General features: G+C 41.8%; 1 protein-coding gene across 1 annotated transcript in view; it reads right to left on the bottom strand.

Moving 5' to 3' along the window:
* LOC139421820 (uncharacterized) overlaps positions 1 to 20210 on the bottom strand; it is a 42429-nt gene extending 22219 nt beyond the window's left edge. The window contains exons 1-21 of the mRNA XM_071172941.1: positions 20204 to 20210; positions 16426 to 16571; positions 16218 to 16330; positions 15789 to 15922; positions 15455 to 15678; positions 13259 to 13357; positions 13018 to 13129; positions 10963 to 11098; positions 10794 to 10876; positions 10466 to 10585; positions 10241 to 10342; positions 9939 to 10097; positions 9716 to 9798; positions 9475 to 9619; positions 8046 to 8090; positions 7659 to 7826; positions 7315 to 7434; positions 1877 to 1987; positions 1760 to 1792; positions 1074 to 1208; positions 780 to 926 (exon numbers count right to left, since the gene is read on the bottom strand). Coding sequence (XP_071029042.1) covers positions 780 to 926; positions 1074 to 1208; positions 1760 to 1792; positions 1877 to 1987; positions 7315 to 7434; positions 7659 to 7826; positions 8046 to 8090; positions 9475 to 9619; positions 9716 to 9798; positions 9939 to 10097; positions 10241 to 10342; positions 10466 to 10585; positions 10794 to 10876; positions 10963 to 11098; positions 13018 to 13129; positions 13259 to 13357; positions 15455 to 15678; positions 15789 to 15922; positions 16218 to 16330; positions 16426 to 16571; positions 20204 to 20210 — 2422 coding nt within the window. The remainder of the gene's footprint in view (positions 1 to 779; positions 927 to 1073; positions 1209 to 1759; positions 1793 to 1876; positions 1988 to 7314; positions 7435 to 7658; positions 7827 to 8045; positions 8091 to 9474; positions 9620 to 9715; positions 9799 to 9938; positions 10098 to 10240; positions 10343 to 10465; positions 10586 to 10793; positions 10877 to 10962; positions 11099 to 13017; positions 13130 to 13258; positions 13358 to 15454; positions 15679 to 15788; positions 15923 to 16217; positions 16331 to 16425; positions 16572 to 20203) is intronic.
* Between the last annotated feature and the right edge of the window lie 2516 nt (positions 20211 to 22726).

Here is a 22726-nt window from a genome sequence, read left to right as displayed (position 1 = left end):
GTTGGGGTTGGGTCTGGTTAGGGTTGGGTCTAGTTGGGGTTGGGTCTGGTTTGGGTTGGGTCTGGTTGGGGTTGGGTCTAGTTGGGGTTGGGTCTGGTTGGGGTTGGGTCTGGTTGGGGTTGGGTCTGGTTAGGGTTGGGTCTAGTTGGGGTCTGGTTAGGGTTGGGTCTGGTGGCGGTTGGGTCTGGTTAGGGTTGGGTCTGGTTGGGGATGGGTCTGGTTGGGGTTGTGTCTGGTTGGGGTCTGGTGGGGGTTGGGTCTGGTTGGGTTTGGGTCTGGTGGGGGTTGGGTCTGGTTGGGGTTGGGTCTGGTTGGGTCTGGTTGGGTCTGGTTAGGGTTGGGTCTGGTTAGGGTTGGGTCTGGTGGGGGTCTGGTGGGGGTTGGGTTGGGTCTGGTTGGGGTTGAGTTTGGTTGGGGTTGAGTTTGAAAGCTGTTGACCGTTGGGTTGGGTCTGGTTAGGGCCTGGTTGAGTCTGGTGGGGGTTGGGTCTGGTTAGGGTCTGGTTGGGTCTGGTGGGGGTTGGATGTGGTGGTGGTTGGGTCTGGTTAGGGCCTGGTTGAGTCTGGTGGGGGTTGGGTCTGGTTAGGGTCTGGTGGGGGTTGGATGTGGTGGGGGTTGGGGTTGGGTCTGGTTAGGGCCTGGTTGAGTCTGGTTAGGGCCTGGTTGAGTCTGGTTAGGGTTGGGTCTGGTTAGGGTCTGGTGGGGGTTGGATGTGTTGGGGGTTGGATGTGGTGGGGGTTGGGGGTTGGGTCTAGTGGGGGTTGGGTCTGGTCGCCTACCATTTTGCTCACAGCTGTACACCACTTCCAGGTATTTGGAGATTGAAGGGCAGGGGTCAGTTTCAGTATAGGCATACAAGAAGCAGAAGGGTCGGTTGTCACACGCCTTTCGTACCAAAGGCAGGATGCCATCTACAGTGCATGTTCCTGATAGGGATAACCAATGCGTTAGTAATATGGCTGTCTGAAGCACTGTATTAAGCCTAACACATAAATAATATGCCATTGGGAGTTATTTGCTCTTATAGCTATAACCTATTTGAGTTTCAGAGGTAAAAGCAATTTGTTCTGTACCTGAAGCTCCTTCCTGGTGGGGGCAGATCTTGTCACTCTTGCGGCCAAAGAAAGCTGACTGGATGTTGATGACACTGTTGGTATCACAGTGGAGGACAGCACTGGAGTCCTCACATATGTAAGCCGTTTCAAACCCTACAGGAGATCGCAACCCGTACAAACACGGTCAACAGGGTTCAAAGACAGTGAAAAGGAGTCTCCAGACTCTTAAATCTGATTTTAAAAAGGCAATAGTAAACATGGGCATTAATAGTCCACAGTTTATTCCAGCCTTGACCATCCCAGTTAGAGACCCTTCTAACTCACTTCTAACAGTAGAGGCATCTGAGAATACTGTGAAGAAGGGAAATAGTTTAAAACTACCATTGAATAATGTGACTGTTCTGATGGACCACGTGGTTTATCTAACTCTACTACAGGTCAAACCCTCCTCGCCCAGTTTATTGGTGCGGCAGGTAGCCTAGTGGTTAGAGCGTTGGACTAGTACCGGTAACCGTAAAGGTTGCAAGATTGAATCCCTGAGCTGACAAAGTAAAAAATCTGTCGTTCTGCCCCCTGAACAAGCCAGTTAACCCACTGTTTCTAGGCCGTCATTGAAAATAAGAACTTGTTCTTAACTGACTTGCCTAGTTAAATAAAGGAAAAATAAATTATTTATCTATAAGAGCAGGGTTAATTTATCTTACCATCGTGGGGTGGAGGAGAAACTGGTGTGTTTCCTGAAAGAAACCATTGGAAGTAGGGTTTAAAAATAACATTTGAAAAGGTTCAAAAACACAACCATCTGTACAGGACCAGGTTACCTCTGCGCTTGCATATGTATCCTCTATTGTAATCACAGTTGTCATCGTTCCAGTAGCCGGTGTTGATAAGCATGGAAAGGCAATCCTCTCCTCCATAGTTGTCTGGGTTGCCTGAGTGAGGCAAAGAGGAGGTAGAGAAATGTGATGCTTGGTTTTTGTACCACCTCGCAACTCGGGGGAGTCCCCACTCTAAAATACATGCAACAAAACTATACAAAAAAAGAAGCATTACCTGCGTTCCAGTGGATAAGTCATAAGACTGCTTAACAGCTAATCAAACGGCTAGCCGGAATATTTGCATTGATCCCCCCCCCCCCCCCATTTGTTTTTACGCTGCTGTTATTCACTGTTTATTATCTATTATCTATGCATAGACACTTTACCCCTGCCTACTTTTTTGTGAAGAATCAACAACAAGTGGGACACAATCATGAAGTGGAACGACATTTATTGGATATTTCAAACTTTTTTAACAAATCAAAAACTGAAAAATTGGGCGTGCAAAATTATTCAGCCCCTTTACTTTCAGTGCAGCAAACTCTCTCCTGAAGTTCAGTGAGGATCTCTGAATGATCCAATGTTGACCTAAATGACTAATGATGATAAATACAATCCACCTGTGTGCAATCAAGTCTCCGTATAAATGCACCTGCACTGTGATAGTCTCAGAGGTCCGTTAAAAGCGCAGAGAGCATCATGAAGAACAAGGAACACACCAGGCAGGTCCGAGATACTGTTGTGAAGAAGTTTAAAGCCGGATTTGGATACAAAAAGATTTCCCAAGCTTTAAACATCCCAAGGAGCACTGTGCAAGTGATAATATTGAAATGGAAGGAGTATCAGACCACTGCAAATCTACCAAGACCTGGCCGTCCCTCTAAACTTTCAGCTCATACAAGGAGAAGACTGATCAGAGATGCAGCCAAGAGGCCAATGATCACTCTGGATGAACTGCAGAGATCTACAGCTGAGGTGGGAGACTCTGTCCATAGGACAACAATCAGGCGTATATTGCACAAATCTGGCCTTTATGGAAGTGGCAAGAAGAAAGCCATTTCTTAAAGATATCCATAAAAAGTGTCGTTTAAAGTTTGCCACAAGCCACCTGGGAGACACACCAAACATGTGGAAGAAGGTGCTCTGGTCAGATGAAACCAAAATTGAACTTTTTGGCAACAATGCAAAACGTTATGTTTGGCGTAAAAGCAACACAGCTGAACACACCATCCCCACTGTCAAACATGGTGGTGGCAGCATCATGGTTTGGGCCTGCTTTTCTTCAGCAGGGACAGGGAAGATGGTTAAAATTGATGGGAAGATGGATGGAGCCAAATACAGGACCATTCTGGAAGAAAACCTGATGGAGTCTGCAAAAGACCTGAGACTGGGACGGAGATTTGTCTTCCAACAAGACAATGATCCAAAACATAAAGCAAAATCTACAATGGAATGGTTCAAAAATAAACATATCCAGGTGTTAGAATGGCCAAGTCAAAGTCCAGACCTGAATCCAGTCGAATCTGTGGAAAGAACTGAAAACTGCTGTTCACAAATGCTCTCCATCCAACCTCACTGAGCTCGAGCTGTTTTGCAAGGAGGAATGGGAAAAAATGTCAGTCTCTCGATGTGCAAAACTGATAGAGACATACCCCAAGCGACTTACAGCTGTAATCGCAGCAAAAGGTGGCGCTACAAAGTATTAACTTAAGGGGGCTGAATAATTTTGCACGCCCAATTTTTCAGTTTTTGATTTGTTAAAAAAGTTTGAAATATCCAATAAATGTCGTTCCACTTCATGATTGTGTCCCACTTGTTGTTGATTCTTCACAAAAAAATACAGTTTTATATCTTTATGTTTGAAGCCTGAAATGTGGCAAAAGGTCGCAAAGTTCAAGGGGGCCGAATACTTTCGCAAGGCACTGTAGCCATGTTACTACCTGGTACCCCGCACATTGACTCGGTACTGGTACTCCCTGTATATAGCCATGTTAATACCTGGTATCCCCTGTATATAGCCATGTTAATACCTGGTACCTCTGCACATTGACTCGGTACTGGTACCCCCTGTATATAGAAATGTTACTACCTGGTACCCCCGCTCATTGACTCGGTACTGGTACTCCCTGTATATAGCCATGTTAATACCTGGTACCCCATGTATATAGCCATGTTAATACCTGGTACCCCCTGTATATAGCCATGTTACTACCTGGTACCCCCTGTATATAGCCATGTTAATACCTTGTACCCCCTGTATATAGCCATGTTAATACCTGGTACCCCCTGTATATAGCCATGTTACTACCTGATACCCCCTGCATATAGCCATGTTAATACCTGGTACCCCCTGTATATAGCCATGTTAAAACCTGGTACCCCCTGTATATAGCCATGTTACTACCTGGTACCCCCGCACATTGACTCGGTACTGGTACCCCCTGTATATAGCCATGTTACTACCTGGTACTTCCTGTATATAGCCATGTTAATACCTGGTACCCCCTGTATATAGCCATGTTAATACCTGGTACCCCCTGTATATAGCCATGTTAATACCTGGTACCCCCTGTATATAGCCATGTTACTACCTGGTACCCCCTGTATATAGCCATGTTAATACCTGGTACCCCCTGTATATAGCCATGTTAATACCTGGTACCCCCTGTATATAGCCATGTTAATACCTGGTACCCCCTGTATATAGCCATGTTACTACCTGGTACTTCCTGTATATAGCCATGTTACTACCTGGTACTTCCTGTATATAGCCATGTTAATACCTGGTACCCCCTGTATATAGCCATGTTACTACCTGGTACCCCCTGTATATAGCCATGTTAATAATACCTGGTACATAGCCATAGCCTGTATATAGCCATGTTACTACCTGGTACCCCCTGTATATAGCCATGTTACTACCTGGTACTTCCTGTATATAGCCATGTTACTACCTGGTACTTCCTGTATATAGCCATGTTAATACCTGGTACCCCCTGTATATAGCCATGTTAATACCTGGTACCTCCTGTATATAGCCTGGTATCCCCGCTCATTGACTCGGTACTGGTACCCCCTGTATATAGCCATGTTACTACCTGGTATCCCCGCTCATTGACTCGGTACTGGTACCCCCTGTATATAGCCATGTTACTACCTGGTATCCCTGATCATTGACTCGGTACTGGTACCCCCTGTATATAGCCATGTTACTACCTGGTACTTCCTGTATATAGCCATGTTAATACCTGGTACCCCCTGTATATAGCCATGTTAATACCTGGTACCCCCTGTATATAGCCATGTTAATACCTGGTACATAGCCATAGCCTGTATATAGCCATGTTAATACCTGGTACTTCCTGTATATAGCCATGTTAATACCTGGTACCCCCTGTATATAGCCATGTTAATACCTGGTACCCCCTGTATATAGCCATGTTAATACCTGGTACCCCCTGTATATAGCCATGTTACTACCTGGTATCCCCGCACATTGTCTCGGTACTGGTACCCCCTGTATATAGCCATGTTACTACCTGGTATCCCCGCACATTGTCTCGGTACTGGTACCCCCTGTATATAGCCATGTTACTACCTGGTATCCCCGCACATTGTCTCGGTACTGGTACCCCCTGTATATAGCCATGTTACTACCTGGTACCCCCTGTATATAGCCATGTTACTACCTGGTACCCCCTGTATATAGCCATGTTAATACCTGGTACCCCCTGTATATAGCCATGTTACTACCTGGTATCCCCGCACATTGTCTCGGTACTGGTACCCCCTGTATATAGCCATGTTACTACCTGGTATCCCCGCACATTGTCTCGGTACTGGTACCCCCTGTATATAGCCATGTTACTACCTGGTATCCCCGCACATTGTCTCGGTACTGGTACCCCCTGTATATAGCCATGTTACTACCTGGTACCCCCTGTATATAGCCATGTTAATACCTGGTACCCCCTGTATATAGCCATGTTACTACCTGGTACCCCCTGTATATAGCCATGTTAATACCTGGTACCCCCTGTATATAGCCATGTTAATACCTGGTACCCGGCACATTGACTCGGTACTGGTACCCCCTGTATATAGCCATGTTACTACGTGGTACCCCCTGTATATAGCCATGTTAATACCTGGTACCCCCTGTATATAGCCATGTTACTACCTGGTACCCGGCACATTGACTCGGTACTGGTACCCCCTGTATATAGCCATGTTACTACCTGGTACCCCCTGTATATAGCCATGTTACTACCTGGTACCCCCTGTATATAGCCATGTTACTACCTGGTACCCCCTGTATATAGCCATGTTAATACCTGGTACCCCCTGTATATAGCCATGTTACTACCTGGTACCCCCTGTATATAGCCATGTTACTACCTGGTACCCCCTGTATATAGCCATGTTACTACCTGGTACCCCCTGTATATAGCCATGTCACTACCTGGTACCCCCTGTATATAGCCATGTTACTACCTGGTACCCCCTGTATATAGCCATGTTACTACCTGGTACCCCCTGTATATAGCCATGTTACTACCTGGTACCCCCTGTATATAGCCATGTTACTACCTGGTACCCCCTGTATATAGCCATGTTACTACCTGGTACCCCCTGTATATAGCCATGTTACTACCTGGTACCCCCTGTATATAGCCATGTTACTACCTGGTACCCCCTGTATATAGCCATGTTACTACCTGGTACTTCCTGTATATAGCCATGTTAATACCTGGTACCCCCTGTATATAGCCATGTTCCTACCTGGTACCCCCTGTATATAGCCATGTTAATACCTGGTACCCCCTGTATATAGCCATGTTACTACCTGGTACCCCCTGTATATAGCCATGTTAATACCTGGTACCCCCTGTATATAGCCATGTTAATACCTGGTACCCCCTGTATATAGCCATGTTAATACCTGGTACCCCCTGTATATAGCCATGTTAATACCTGGTACCCCCTGTATATAGCCATGTTAATACCTGGTACCCCCTGTATATAGCCATGTTACTACCTGGTACCCCCTGAATATAGCCATGTTAATACCTGGTACCCCCTGTATATAGCCATGTTAATACCTGGTACCCCCTGTATATAGCCATGTTACTACCTGGTACCCCCTGTATATAGCCATGTTACTACCTGGTACCCCCTGTATATAGCCATGTTACTACCTGGTACCCCCTGTATATAGCCATGTTACTACCTGGTACCCCCTGTATATAGCCTCATTATTGTTATTTTATTGTCTTGCTTTTTTAAACTAGTTTATTTAGTAAATATTTTCTGAACTCTATTTTCTTAAAACTGCATTGTTGGTTAAGTGATTGTGAATAAGCATTCCACTGTAATTCGGGCGCATGTGATAAATACAATTTTAATTGATTTGAGGTATCCGAAAGCATCAGGACTATTACCTGCATTCCAGTGGATGTATCTGAAAGGAGAGCCATCAGTCCACTCCCATCCCCCCTCTGTGATGGAGTCATGTCCCCCCATCCACACGGAGACGCCCGTAGGAATCAGCTGGACCTTAGCTGTTCATGAACACAACACATCAGAGTACTATTCATTTGAATTGCCATTGTGAATAAACAATATTGTTGTAGTACCTTTTTTTTTTTTTTTTTACTGAGAAGCTTAATAGCACTTAACCCACTGTTCCTAGGCCGTTATTGAAAATAAGAACTTGTTCTTAACTGACTTGCCTAGTTAAATAAAGGTCAAATAAAAATAATACAAAAATAAAAACCATCTGTACATTGAATGAAGGCTTGCTCAAAGGGCTCGGTGATGCTGAGAAGGTCCCCTTTCTGGTTTACACAGTCAGCACGTGCATCAGCCCATTTCCTCATGGACAGGTAGTTAAACAGGTAGCAGTAGTCATTGAACGGGTCTGACATCCAAGAGCCACACTTCTCATTCCAATCTGCAGGAAAAATCGGATGATATCTTTTGGAATAGGGTAGGGCTTACAACACACTCTGAAAAAAATAAAACTGTTTGTTTTGCATTTTAAACTGCACAAATATAATTGTGTGTGGTTAAAATGGCCAACGGTCAAACTGATTTCTTGTTGGAAATTGCAAGTGAGAGGTTTTGGGGTTGCAAAGAATGGTAAACTTAGGAGAGAAGCTACTACTTTTACCTGGCCCCGATGTGGGAGGTATGGGTGGGGGTCCTTGACCTTTTGCTGAGGGTTAGAAAGACAGTTGAGTGATGAACATTCTGTGGTCAACAGGCATTTATTTTGAATATTGAGCCAATATACAGAAACTTCGGAAAGTATTCAGACCCCTTGACTTTTTCCAAATTTTGTTACCTTACAGACCTAAAATTGATTACATTTAAAAAACTCCTCAGCAAGCTACTGGGGAAGGGCACCAAAACATTTATGCAGCATTGAAGGTCCCCAAGAACACAGTGGCCTCCATCATTGTTAAATGGAAGAAGTTTGGAACCACCAAGACTCTTCCAAGAGCTGACCGTCCGGCCAAACTGAGCAAACGCGGGAGAAGGGCCTTGGTCAGGAAGGTGACCAAGAACCTGATGGTCACTCTGACAGAACTCTAGAATTACTCTGTGGAGATGAAAGAACCTTCCAGAAGGACAACCATCTCTGCAGCACTCCAAAAATCAGGCCTTTATGGTAGAGTGGCCAGACGGCAGCAGCTCCTCAGTTAAAGGCAAATGACAGCCCGCTTGGAGTTTGCCAATAGGCCCCTAAAGATTCTCAGACCATGAGAAACAAGATTCTCTGGTGTGATGAAACTAAGATTGAACAATTTTGCCTGAATGCCAAGTGTCACGTCTGGAGAAAACCTGGCACCATCCCTACGGTGAAGCATGGAGGTGGCAGCATCATGCTGTGGGGATGTTTTTCAGCAGAATGAACTGGGAGACTAGTCAGGATCGAGGCAAAGATGAACGGAGCAAAGTACAGAGAGTTCCTTGATGAAAACCTGCTCCAGAGTGATCAGGGCAAAGGTTCACCTTGCAACAGGACAAAAACCCTAAGCACACAATCAAGAAAACACAGGAGTGGCTTCGGGACAAGTCTCTGAATGTCCTTGAGTGGCCTAGCCAGAGCCCGGACTTGAACCCAATCGAACATCTCTGGAGAGACCTGGAAGTAGCTGTGCAGCAACGCTCCCCATCCAACCTGAAAGAGCTTGAGAGGATCTGCAGAGAAGAATGGGTGAAACTCCCCAAACACAGGTGTGCCACTCTTGTAGCATCATACCCAAGAAGACTCAAGGATGTAATCGATGCCAAAGGTGCTTCAACAAAGTACTGAGTAAAGGGTTTGAATATTTATAATACATGTAAATAATGATATTTAATTTTTAATTTTTAATACATTCGCAAAAATGTCTAAAAATCTGTTTTAGCTTTTTGGGGGGTATGGTGTATAGATTGATGAGGAAAAAAACTAATTTGATCAATTTTAGAATACGGCTGTAAAGAAACAAAATGTGGAACATGTTCAGGGGTCTGAATACTTTCCGAATGCACTGTATGTATATGTTTTACAAAGAACATTCAACAATGGGAAATGGTGAAAGGACCAATCAGACCTTTTCTGCAGACAAATTCCAATGTGGAGGTGCAGAACTCATCGTTGAGTAGCCCTGCTTCATGGTGGTTGAATCCCCTAATATTGGAACAATCCTCATTGCCCTGCCAGTTATCAGGCTGGTTGGGCGCCCATGGTAGAAAGTCCTGGAAGAGAGAGTGAAGCCAAACTGAATGTTAATTTAAGCTAGACTCTCTCAAATGTGTATACCATAAAAAATGTTTGGCATATTTGTCACTCACGGATGGAGTCCCATCCGACCAGACCCACACTCCTTCTGTCCTACTGTCACTAAGACCAACCCAGGATGGTGCGGGCATATGAGCTGCAAAATAACATTTCCAATGAAATATAACATTTTAAAGAAATAAAATACTACCTGTTATTTGTACAAAATATAGATGTTTTTTATTTTATTTTTTATTTTATAAATATATCTTTTTTTACATTTAGTCAACCACTCACCAGTTATGAAGCTCAGTTCTTCTTGAGTATGAAAACTTGCCAGGTGGCCTCTTTGACTGGCACAGTAACTCTCTGCATCTAGCCAATTTTTCACCATTTCAGTCTCAAAGTGATAGCAGTAGTCTCCATAGAGAAGATACCCGGCATCACAATGAGAATCTACACCAACACAATGTAAAGCATTATGTTATATGTCAAACAATATATTGATAGAATAAAGAACGTATTAGTTTGCGTTGACATGATTTACAGGAATACAAAACAAAGGTCTTCCAGTTGTCAGACACAGTTGTTCCACTAACCTGGAACAGAGGTCGGCTTAACATTTTGACCCCCCACCATTTTACAAATGTATCCCAGGTTTTTGAAGCAATTGGTTGTTTCCCATTTTCCAGAGAAATCTCCTGTAAGACAAAAAACAATAAAACAAAGTTCTGTACCTTTCTTCGTCTATGATCCAGAGTTATGATCCAGAGAGTTTGTTGATTGATTGAGTGATACGTGTAGTACAGACCACATGCCCTTACCGGTGTAGATTTGACCGCAGTCCCAGAGGTTTACTGTGTTCTTGGGAAAGCTAGGTTTCCAATTGGAGAACGTAATATCTGTTTTGTCCACCCATCTGAATGTACCATCCTGGTCCTCATCTAGTGACATCACAAATCAGGAAATTGTAGACTTGGCCTTTTCATTGATTTAAAATTGGAGTTTTTAGTAAATATTCTGCAGTCTCTCTTTACACGATGCAACCAGCAGTGCTTGTCAATGCCAAATCGGGTGTCACAGATTACAGTGAAAAGCTCATAAGATATTGGCCAAATAAAGCTAGAGGTTAAATCTGTACGTCTGATATACCTGCAACACCAATCCAGACATCAGGCACTTCCCCTTGATTAAGGTCTGGCAGATGAGTGTTGATGAAGTATTGCTCCTCTTGACTTAAAACAACAAGTGATACGAATTAGAAAATGCTTTCATTTTCTTATCAATCATTATGTTCAGTAAATCATGTGTTGTTTCTTACGTCTTAATTGTCACCAGGTTAGCCCCCTCACTTGAACACTTCTGTTGAGCCTCATGCCAGCTGGTCAGGAACATCGTGTTGCTGACCACCCAGTAACAGTTCCCACTAAAGCTGATCCAACCGGGAGGGCAAATTGCTTTTCAGAGGAAAATAGAACACAGTACAGAGCAGTGGTCACCAACTGGTCGATCGCTCTCGACTGGTACAAACTCTGCCTACCCGGGCGGGCCCAGGAAGCAAATCAAGTCCACTACAGGTCTACCGCTGGCCAAACGGATGGCTCAGATGGCAGCGTCTGCAGTAATGTACAACAAGCAGTGCAGCAGTAATGAATTAGTAGGAAAGTGTATCTATAGGCTTTCGTTGTTGTTATTATTAGGGGCTTAGGTATTTTTTAATATCGAGGAATATTTCACTCTCTCTGTTCATAGGAGTGACAACATGAATTTGTGCATTAATGCGGTGCGACTCAGGTTTCGCTATCATCTGGAAGGTGTCAGTGGAGGGAAGGTAGAAAAGAGGGATGATGAGAGGCGGACCCTCAGTCTGCTGCTCTCTCCCTCTGCTGAGACTGACCCTCAGTCTGCTACTCTCTCCCTCCGCTGAGACTGACCATCAGTCTGCTACTCTCTCCCTCTGCTGAGACTGACCCTCAGTCTGCTACTCTCTCCCTCCGCTGAGACTGACCATCAGATGCAGGCACCATCAGCACAGTAACATAAAAATAAAAAAGCAAATGATTTAAATGTATGCTCATGTAACAGTATAGACTTTACATCCGTCCCCTCGCCTCAACCTGCACGCGAACCAGGGACGCTCTGCACACATCAACAGTAACCCTCGAAGCATCGTTACCCATCGCTCCACAAAAGCCGCGGCCCTTGCAGAGCAAGGGGAACCACTACTTCAAGGTCTCAGAGCAAGTGACGTCACCGATTGAAACGCCACTAGCGAGCACCACCGCTAACTAGCTAGCCATTTCACATCGGCTACACTCACTCAGCTGTGCTTCAAAAGTAATACAAGAACGGATCTATTACCGGGGTGATCATAAAGCCTAACTTAAATTTTAAAATATATATATTTTTAAATGGCCTGAACAACAATGCATTGGCAGGGCAATTCAAGCAAAGCTCAATATGCGGTGATAATGTATTAGCTGTATTAGCTTAATGCACAAACCTCATTGCTAGAGTTCTGTTTTTAGTTGGTTAATGTTGCATAGGCTTACGTTTTTTTAAGCAATGTTTAAAAAAAATCTGCATTTTGATTCAAAGTGATCTTAACTCAAAAATGTAATGTAGAAAAAAACAGTCCATTCAAGAGGGTGCTACGAAATCAATGTCAAAACGTTGTCTTCTTTGCCCTGTGTTATTATAAATGACATAGAATTAATCATTAGATTGTTCTCTACAATATTGTCCCCTTAGCTATTATGCGTGCACTTGACAGTGTTGATGAAATATGAACATGAATTTGCTGTGATCGTTGCTAGTTTAGACTGCGCTGCTCTTGACAGTATCTCTTCCATATTTGGTGTTGTGAGGTGGTACCATTTGAAGGTGTTTCCGCTGGTTGGACAAATCAAAATCAACTTGATACCTTCGTCATTTTTCACATACAGATCATTGGCTTTCATTGCATATAACCGCGATCAATCTGCGTTGAGAGGGGGCCGTTTCTATGGCGACGTAAATGGCAAGACTCAGAAATACACAACGAAAAGAGGAACAGATTGTCTTCACGGAGGATGGATATTGAAATTCGGTCTTTTAGCTTTATAAATAAATATATATTTATTCCCTATTTAGTTTTGTATTGAGCAGATTTAATTTAGAAAAAGGCCCATGTTTTCACTCAGGAGCCTCAGTAGACATTGTTGCTTTGTATTGAATTGCCTTGAGAGAATTAAATAGGACCATATCAAACCATATAATAATTGGCAATGTATTAAGTTGAATCAAGATCGCATGTCATGTCAGAGTCATTTGAGCTAATACCACATAATTCACATGGTTATTTATCCAGTAATGTTTTCTGAAGATCTGAGCTTACTGTTGAGTGCTCTTTTGCACATGTAAGGACGCTCATGGCGGCATATATGGGACTTCCACTTCCCAAAGTCCTGTCCTGCCTCCTTGATCACTGCCACACAAATCCCGTTCTGCTTTTCACTGTCGGAGAAAACATATTTTCACTACGAAGCTAGAATAAACCCTGCACAATCACTGTGATACAGTTGATTATATAGATCTGTCACCCCACGTGTCCTGTCCTACCTGAGATCTGGCTGCACAGGATCAGTTCCCCAGTTGGTGTAGGTCCCAGGAGAAGCATCAGACCAGCTGAACTGAGTGCTGTCAATTTCAACCTGACATGATATTGTTGTGCATTTCTGTGAAAAAACAAAAATGAGAACTCATTATACCAAGGGGTAAGTTTTAGAATACATGTAGCTAGCACGCACTGGTTGGATCAATGTTGTTTCAACTGAATTTGTCTATGTATTGTGAAGAGGGATCAACGTGGATAATACATTTTATTTGGAAAAAAAAGAAATTAACCATTACTCTTCTCATTTCATTTCAACCAGCTTTGTAATCAATTGATTAGGGTAAACCTTACACTTAAATACATAGACTTAACCTGACTAACAGGTTCCATTGATCTAATTTCAACATAATCATCAGGACTATGTATATGTTGAAAAGTCCACATAGAAACATAACACATATTTGTCATCCTATATTCTATATATATTGGGTTGTTGAAATTATGTAGAATTTTATATTTCATTAGACATATGTTATTTGACCTCGTTTCAATGTTGATAGTAAAATGGTTTGTTTGAATCAACGTCATCGTTTCAACATCATGCCATCAACCTAAATAAAGAGTTACACTACATTATCAAAAGTATGTGGACACCTGCTTGTCGAACATCTAATTCGAAAATCATGGGCATTAATATCTTTAGAGTTGGCACTATGCATTCAGGGTTCTCCTGGCATCCGCCAAAGCCAGATTCATCCATCAGACAGTGAAGCATCACTCAAGAGAACACATTTCCACTGCTCCAGCATCCAATTTTTAAACTTTATTTAACTAGGCAAGCCAATGGTGGCAAGCTTTACACCACTCCAGCCGACACTTGGTGTTGCACATGGTGATCTTAAGCTTGTGTGCAGCTGCTTGACCATGGAAACCCATTTCATGAAGCTCCCGACAAACAGTTCTTGTGCTGACATTGTATCCAGAGGCAGCTTGGAACACAGTAGTGAGTATTGCAACCAAAGATAGACATTTTTTTACACACTTCAGCACTCATGTGGCCTACCACTCTAGCAGGGCAGAAATTTGACAAAATTATTGTTGGAACAGTGGCATCCTATGAAGGCGCCACATTGAAAGCAATTGTTGCTCCTAGACATTTACATTAGAGTCATTTAGCAGACATTGTTATCCAGAACAACTTACAGTACGATTCCCACAGTGGGAATCGTACTCACAACCCTAGCATTACAAACACCATACTCTACCAACTGAGCTACACCGTACGCCTGATTTTTCCACTTCCCAAAAACAGCACTTACAGTTGACCAGGGCAGCTCTAGCAGGGAAGAAATTTGACGAACTGACTTGTTGGAGAGGTTGCATCCTATGAAGGTTCCACATTGAAAGTCAATTAGCTTTTCAGAAAGGCCATTCTATTGGCTAATGTTTGTCTATGGAGATTGCATGGCTGTATGCTCGATTTTATACACCTGTCAGCAATGGGTGTGGCTGAAATAGCAGAATCCACTATTTTGAAGGGGCGTCTACATACTGTTGGATATATAATGTATATTGAAATAAAAGTTGAACCCACAGTCCAATGACTCCTACCTGAACAGTGACTCCTACTGTGACTTCACATTATATTTCAATATAAGACCTAAACTCTTTATTTAGGTTGGTGGCATGATGTTGAAACAATGGCATTGATTCACACATATCATTACTATCAACATTGAAACGTCAAATAAAATCTGTGTAATTAAATTCAACAATTTTAACCACCCAATATTTAATTATTCTACATGGAATTTTCAATGCAATTTCAACGTATACATAGTTCCGATGATTATGTTGAAATTAGATTGATGTAACAACCTGTTAGTCAGGTTAAGTCAATGTATTTAAGTTAAAGTTTTACCCTAATTTCAAAGTTTACAACGCTGGGTGAAATTAGATGAGAACAATACGCGTGGATGACTTTTTTAAATACAATGGATTTCCCACGTTGATTCCACGTCACAGTCCCTTGACAAATGATGTTGAAACAACATTGATTCAACCAGTGTGTGCCCAGTGGGTAATGTACATTGACATGATATCTGTCAAAGGATTATATTTTCTTTCATTAATTCATCCTGGATTGTACTGACTATATTGATTTTGGCGCTGGGTCTGATAGCTTTTGGATGGGTCATATACTGTATGTTTTGATTACCAGAGTGGTGTAGCCAAGCCAAATGTCAAAGAAGGAATCGTCCAGTCGTCCTGTGATGTACTGCTCCTCTTCCGGTGATGCGATGGACACCAGGTCTGCCCCATCTCTAACACAGTCGTGTCTGGCTCCCAACCAGCTCTTCCTGGTGTCTGTATTTAGTTTGTAGCAGTTGGATCCATACTGGCTCCATCCGTTGGCTGTGTCGCACATTGTTGGAGGATTAGCTGAGGAAAGGAGTGAAATGTGTTACGCACATCATTCACCTTCTTAGGTCCCATAAGCATTATTGTAGACAACAGGCAACGGCACATGTTGATTGGCCAGTTAAACCTACGGTTGGGGCGCTTGCATATATACTTCCGCCGGCTAGTGCAGACGTCATCATTCCATCGTCCTTGCTCTCCCCCGACCACCTCCCCACAATCCTCGTTGTCCTCCCAGTTGTCAGGATTCCCTGGTTTCCAGTATCTGTGTAGAGTGCACAAGCACACATGAGAAAATCAGAGGTGAATATTAATAATCATGTGGTCAAATGATGGCTTGATACCCAACCATCCTGGGAAGTATGGTGCCCGTCAACCAATCACCAACAACCTTCACACAACAAAGGCTACTATAGAGTGTTACTGTGCTTGATTACAAGTCAATGGTTAACAGCACTTGATTACCCTCCAACCAAAATGGTTCATTTCATGGAACCATAATTTGCTGATGCGTTTCAATGTAGTGTCAGATCATTGAGGATCACAGTGTGGCTACGTACGCTAAGAAGGGGAGGAAGGTACTCCCGTCAGTCCACTCCCACACTCCCTCAGCAGCAATGTCATTCAGACCGATCCAGAAAATCTCTGTACCAACCTGAGTCCGTACCCATGTCTACCAGGAGAGAGCAGAGGTCACAGTACAGAGAGTCATATACAGTAGTTGTGAACTAGACGACCGTAGAACGCATCTCAAACCCAGAAGCTCACCCTCTCAGGAATGTCCAGGATGCTCATCAGATGGCTCCCCCGTCCCACACAGTCTGCGCGGGCATCATCCCAGGACTTTGTGTTGGTAGAGAAGTAGTAACACTTGTCCTCATAGGCCCTCCATCCCTCTTCACACTGACTGAAGGCTGACAACACAACAATCACAGGAGTGTTTAGCTGCAGGTCTAACTGATCATAGTTCAGTTTATGGGAAAATAACAAAGTAAATACAATAAGATGTATGGAACATTTTAAACTGGGTGGTTCGGTCCACGAATGTTGATTGGCTGATAGCCGTGGTATATCAGACCGTATACCACAGGTATGACAAAACATTTATTTTTCCTGCTCTAATTACGTTGGTAACCAGTTTATAATAGCAATAAGGAACCTCAGGGGTTTGTGGTATATGGCCAATATACCACAGCTAAGGGCTGTTCTTAGGCACGACCTTGTACATTATTGCTTAATTACACAACAAGAAGAAAAAATAAATTACTTCAGTCCAGTAAAACTGATCGTAACTTATCATGGCTATTCCTAGTGTTGTTATTTTTATCCTTATTTCTATGGGGTTAGATGAGGAAACATTCCACAACCTCTTCGTGCCAAGGTTGAAAGGGCATCGTGACCTCCTTCCATCAATAACTTTAACGTTAATGTGGATGCTACCATGATTACGGATAATCCTGAATGAATCGTGTATAAATGATGAGTGAGAAAGTAACGGAGGCACAAAGATCGTACCCACAAGACATGCTAACCAATACAATAACAGGGAAGGTTAGCATTATATATCATACCCACAAGACATGCTAACCTCTCACCAATACAATAACAGGGGAGGTTAGCATTTTATATCATACCCACAAGACATGCTAACCTCTCACCAATACAATAACAGGGGAGGTTAGCATTTTATATCATACCTCCAAGACCTGCTAACCTCTCACCATTACAATAACAGGGGAGGTTAGCATTTTATATCATACCTCCAAGACCTGCTAACCTCTCACCATTACAATAACAGGGGAGGTTAGCATTTTATATCATACCCACAAGACATGCTAACCTCTCACCATTACAATAACAGGGAAGGTTAGCATTTTATATCATACACCCAAGACATGCTAACATTTCACCATTACAATAACATGGAAGGTTAGCATTTTATATCATACCCACAAGACATGCTAACCTCTCACCAATACAATAACAGGGAAGGTTAGCATTTTATATCATATCCACAAGACATGCTAACCTCTCACCAATGCAATAACAGGGGAGGTTAGCATTTTATATCATACCCACAAGACATGCTAACCTCTCACCAATTCAATAACAGGGGAGGTTAGCATTTTATATCATGCCCCCAATACATGCTAACATCTCACCATTACAATAACATGGGAGGTTAGCATTTTATATCATACCCCCAAGACATGCTAATCTGTCACCATTACAATAACAGGGGAGGTAAGTATTTTTGGGGTGGCATGATATTTATACCTGTGTAACTTTCTCACTCATCATTACACACGATTCATTCAGGATTATCCGTAATCATGGTAGCATCCACATTAATGTAGAAGTGATAAGAAACATATTATATTCTTATTTACAATAAAAGTGACTCCAAAATGACACAATACTTTATTTACCATTAATTTCTATTGGGCACAAAATAATCTGAAACACATCCAAAAACAAACAGCAAATACATCCAACAAGTTTGAGTCACAAGCTTGATGTAATCATTGCGTGCTAGAAAAATAGGACAAAATATTACACTTTTGATTTCTTTAAAGCACATATAAGTGAATCTGTCCAAATACTTTTGCCACCTTCAAATGAAGGGCACTCAAAACATGAAGTGCTTTTCATTTCTAAACGGTAAAAACAGATTCGTAGGTAAATACCCTCAAATAAAAGGTGACATTCTGTACTGTTGCCTCATTAAACATTTGATCTCAAATCCAAAATGCAAATCCAAAAAGCATAGAGCCAAATGTAAGGTTTTAGCTTCACTGTTTAAATAAATACGTAGGTCAGCGTAAGCATTCCATGTCAATTATAGCAACGTGAACTTGATATTAAACTAGATGAATTTAGGTTCTACAGAAAGATCATTTTGGATATAAATAATGATTATACTTACCACAACTGAACAGACTACAGAGGGTGAAAAGCAGTAGCAGCATGCTGTGTGTTTTATCCAGCAGATCGATATGTAGTCTTGGTTTAGTTCTCAGGGTCTAATACATCCTAAAGGAGTAGTCTTCTCAACGTTCTCTAGAAATGGGTATGTACCTGCTGTAACTCAACACAGCTTTGAGCATCCTGGCACAGTTTCTCTTCTTTTAAGAACCAGCCCAAGGTCCAAAGATTGAGGGGCAGTAAACCAGGGATGACAAACACTTGACCTGAGCTGTGATGCCAAACCATCACCAAAAGTGGCCTACTGTTGGTGGGGTTAAGTCCACATTTCTTTAAGTACACAAAGGTGCTCCGCAGGGGTCGATACTAGGACCTGTTCTTTTCACTATTTATAGAAACGTTATTGGTCAATCTGTTGTAAATGTAATCTACAGTGACTTCAGAAAGTATTGACATTTTCCACATTTTGGTGTGAATTTAAAATGAAATTTATATACTTTTTTGTGTCACTGGCCTACTACACACAATACCCCATAATGTCAAAGTGGAATTATGTTTTTAGACATTTTTACAAATTAATTAAAAATGAAAATCTGAAATGTCTTGAGGGAATAAGTATTCAACCCCTTGGTTATGGAAAGCCTAAATAAGTTAACGAGTAAAAATGTGCTTTAACAAGTCACATAATAATGTGCACAGACCCACTCTATATGCAATAATAGTATTTAACACTATTTGTTTATGATTACCTCATCTCTTTACCCCACACATACAATTATCTGTAAGGTCCCTCAGTCGAGCAGTGAATTTCAAACACAGATTCAACCACAAGACCAGGGAGATTTTCCAATGCCTCACAATAAAAAAAGCAGTCATTGAATATCCTTTTGAACATGGTGAAGTTATGAATTACACTTTGGATTGTGTATCAATAAACCCAGTCACTCAAAGATACAGGCGTCCTTCCTAACTTAGTTGCCGGACAGGAAGGAAACTGCTCAGGGATTTCACAATGAGACCAATGGTGACTTTAAAACAGTTAGAGTTTAATGGCTGTGAAAGGAGAATACAATGTTGATCCATCAGTTGTTACTCCAAAAATACTAACCTAGTGAAAAGGAAGTCTGTACAGAATAAAAAATATTCCAAAACATGCATCCTGTTTTGGTGTGTGGCAAGACCTGAAAATGGCTGTCTAGCAATGATCAACAACCAATTTGACAGAGTTTGAAGACTTCTGAAAACAATAATGGGAAAATGTTGCTCAGGTGTGACAAGCTCTAAGCAACTGACCCAGAAAGACGTCATCACAGCTGCAATCGCTGCAAAATGTATCGACTCAGGGGGTTGAATACTTATCTAATCAGGATATATTCATGTTTTATTTTCTATCATTTTTTATTTTTTTTTTACAGATGCTATCATTTTTCATCCACTTTGACATTAAAGAGAATTTTGTGTAAAAAAAAAAAAAGGCAATTTAATCAATTTTAATTCCACGTTGTAACACAACAAAATGTGCAAAAAGTCAAGGTGTGTGAATACCTTCTGAAGGCACTGTAGATCACATCATTACACTTTTTTTGTTTACAAAGCCCTGCTCCACAAGCTTCCGACTTACCTAACATCACTGGTAAGATTTAAAATGACAAGTTAACAAACTCATTCACAGGGCCGGTTAACTCTGGAGACTCATTTGGTGTCTAGAGAGTTTAGTTGTCTTGCTCCACATCTCCAAAATACATTTCGAATAGATGTGTTAGTGTCCCTTGGGCAGTTCAGGAAGCAGACAGAGGATTTGTACAATGAAGAATGTGTTCCTTTTAGTTGTATATTAATGTTTGTCTGTTCAATATGTGTTGTTAGATTTATATTGCATTCGATTTTTGATTTATTTTATGAAATTGTATATGCAAGGCTCCCTCGTAAAAAAAAGACACTGGTCTCAACGGTGACTCGCTGATTAAATAAAGGTAAAAAATAGTCTTTATGAATTCCCTAAAAAGCCTAAATAAATTGTAGTTCATAAAGTGGGGCGGAATATAAAAAATAAAAAAAAGAGTATATACATTGTGTACAAAAGGCATGAGGAGGTAGGCAAATAATTACAATTTAGCAGATTAACACTGGAGTGATAAATGATCAGATAGTCATGTACAGGTAGAGAGAGATATTGGTGTGCAAAAGAGCTTAACCGACGGTAAAAAGGTAAAAAATCCCAGTTAACCGACTGTTCCCCGGTAGGCCGTCATTGTTAATAAGAATTTGTTCTTAACTGCCTAGTTAAATAAAACATTGGTTGATGGCATAGTTGTTGGTGTTTATACACGGAGTAAACAAAACATTAGGAACCCTAATATTGAGTTGCCCTCAGTTCAGTCTGTCATGGAAAGAGCGTGTCAGTGTAACATTTTCTCACATCCGTGTCTTGAGTTGAATGAAATAATGGGCTGATTCATGATCAGGAGGTACATTTGACACAATATAAATGTTGAAATCTCAAAGTCCAAAATATGTTTTATGATTCTCCTAAAACCCACATACTTTTAGTCTGTAAACATTATATCACCGAAACTGCCTTGAATGGTTACTTTTTAACTTTTTACCCAGACGCGCTTTCGCGTCGTTTAGCCTTGTTTACAAGTTCTAACACTGGAATGTGAGATGTAATCTACACCTCCATTACGATGATAGAAACCCTCGTTATTTAATTGAAGGATTTTTCAATTTTAGCGTCATTATTTCTCTAGAGCCTACACTTTCTCGTTCTGAACTTCTAACGCGAGTAGGACGATATGTCTTCCGTGATCAAGAGCAGCTGCTCACCTATTTGACACCTCCTACATGGCCAAAGCATCAGCTATGCGGGTGTCGGTTATCGCTTTTGCTGATTAACTCAGAGGCCTTGATTTATGTATGGTGAATTGGTGGAACAGCAGAACCATCAGCACAACAATAAAAGCATAAAATCCTAATTTACATAAATAAAACGTAGAACGATTTTTTTTCATCTGAATCTAAGTTATACTGTTCACTGATACACAGTGGTGTAAAATGTCCCTAATTGTCATACTTGAGTAAAAGTAGAGACACCTTAATAGAAAATGATGCAAGTCACCCAGTAAAATTATACTTGAGTAAAGTCTAAAAGTATTTGGTTTTAAATATACTTAAGTATCAAGTCTTTGTAATTGCTAAAATAAACTTAAGCATCAAAAGTAAAAATCAATTCAAATTCCTTATATTAAGCAAACCATTTTCTTCTTTTTAAAAATATTTTTAACAGATTGACAGGGGGGCACGCTCCAACACTGACACAATCATTTACAAACAAAGCATGTGTTTCGCGAGTCCGCCAGATCAGAGGCAGTAGGGATGACCAGGGATGGTCTCTTGATAAGAGTGGGATCACTCAGCTACACATGCCTCTCCCTAATGTCAATATGCCTTGTCTATTGCTGTTTTGGTTCGTCATTTTTGTCTTATTTCACTGTAGAGCCTCCAGCCCTGCTCAACATGCCCACACACATGCGGCGACCGCACCTGGCTTAAATGGTGCCTCTGGAGACCAAACCTCTCTCATCACCACTCAATGCCTAGGCTTACCTCCACTGTACTCACAACCTACCCTTGTCTGTACATTATGCCTTGAATCTATTATTCCGCGCACAGAAACCTGCTCTTTTTACTCTCTGTTCCGAACGCACTAAACGACCAGATCTTATAGCCTTTAGCCGTACCCTTATCCTACTCCTCCTCTGTTCCTCTGGTGATGTAGAGGTTAATCCAGGCCTTGCAGCCCCCAGCATCACTCCCATTCCCCAGGCGCTCTCATTTGTTGACTTCTGTAACCGTAAAACCATTGGTTTCATGCATGTTAACATCAGAAGCCTCCTCCCTAAGTTTGTTTTATTCACTGCTTTAGCACACTCCGCCAACCCGGATGTCCTAGCCGTGTCTGAATCCTGGCTAGGCCACCAAAAATCCTAACTATAACATTTCCCGACAAGGTAGAACTGCCAAAGGGGGCAGAGTTGCAATCTACTGCAGAGATAGCCTGCAGAATTCTGTCATACTATCCAGGTCTGTGCCCAAACAATTTGAGCTTTGACTTTTAAAAACCCACCTTTCCAGAAACAAGTCG

The sequence above is a fragment of the Oncorhynchus clarkii genome, chromosome 12, assembly GCF_045791955.1.
Source record: "Oncorhynchus clarkii lewisi isolate Uvic-CL-2024 chromosome 12, UVic_Ocla_1.0, whole genome shotgun sequence".
NCBI lineage: Eukaryota > Metazoa > Chordata > Actinopteri > Salmoniformes > Salmonidae > Oncorhynchus > Oncorhynchus clarkii.
The sequence above is the reverse complement of the archived record's forward strand: the minus strand, read 5'-3'. Positions and strand labels throughout refer to the sequence as shown.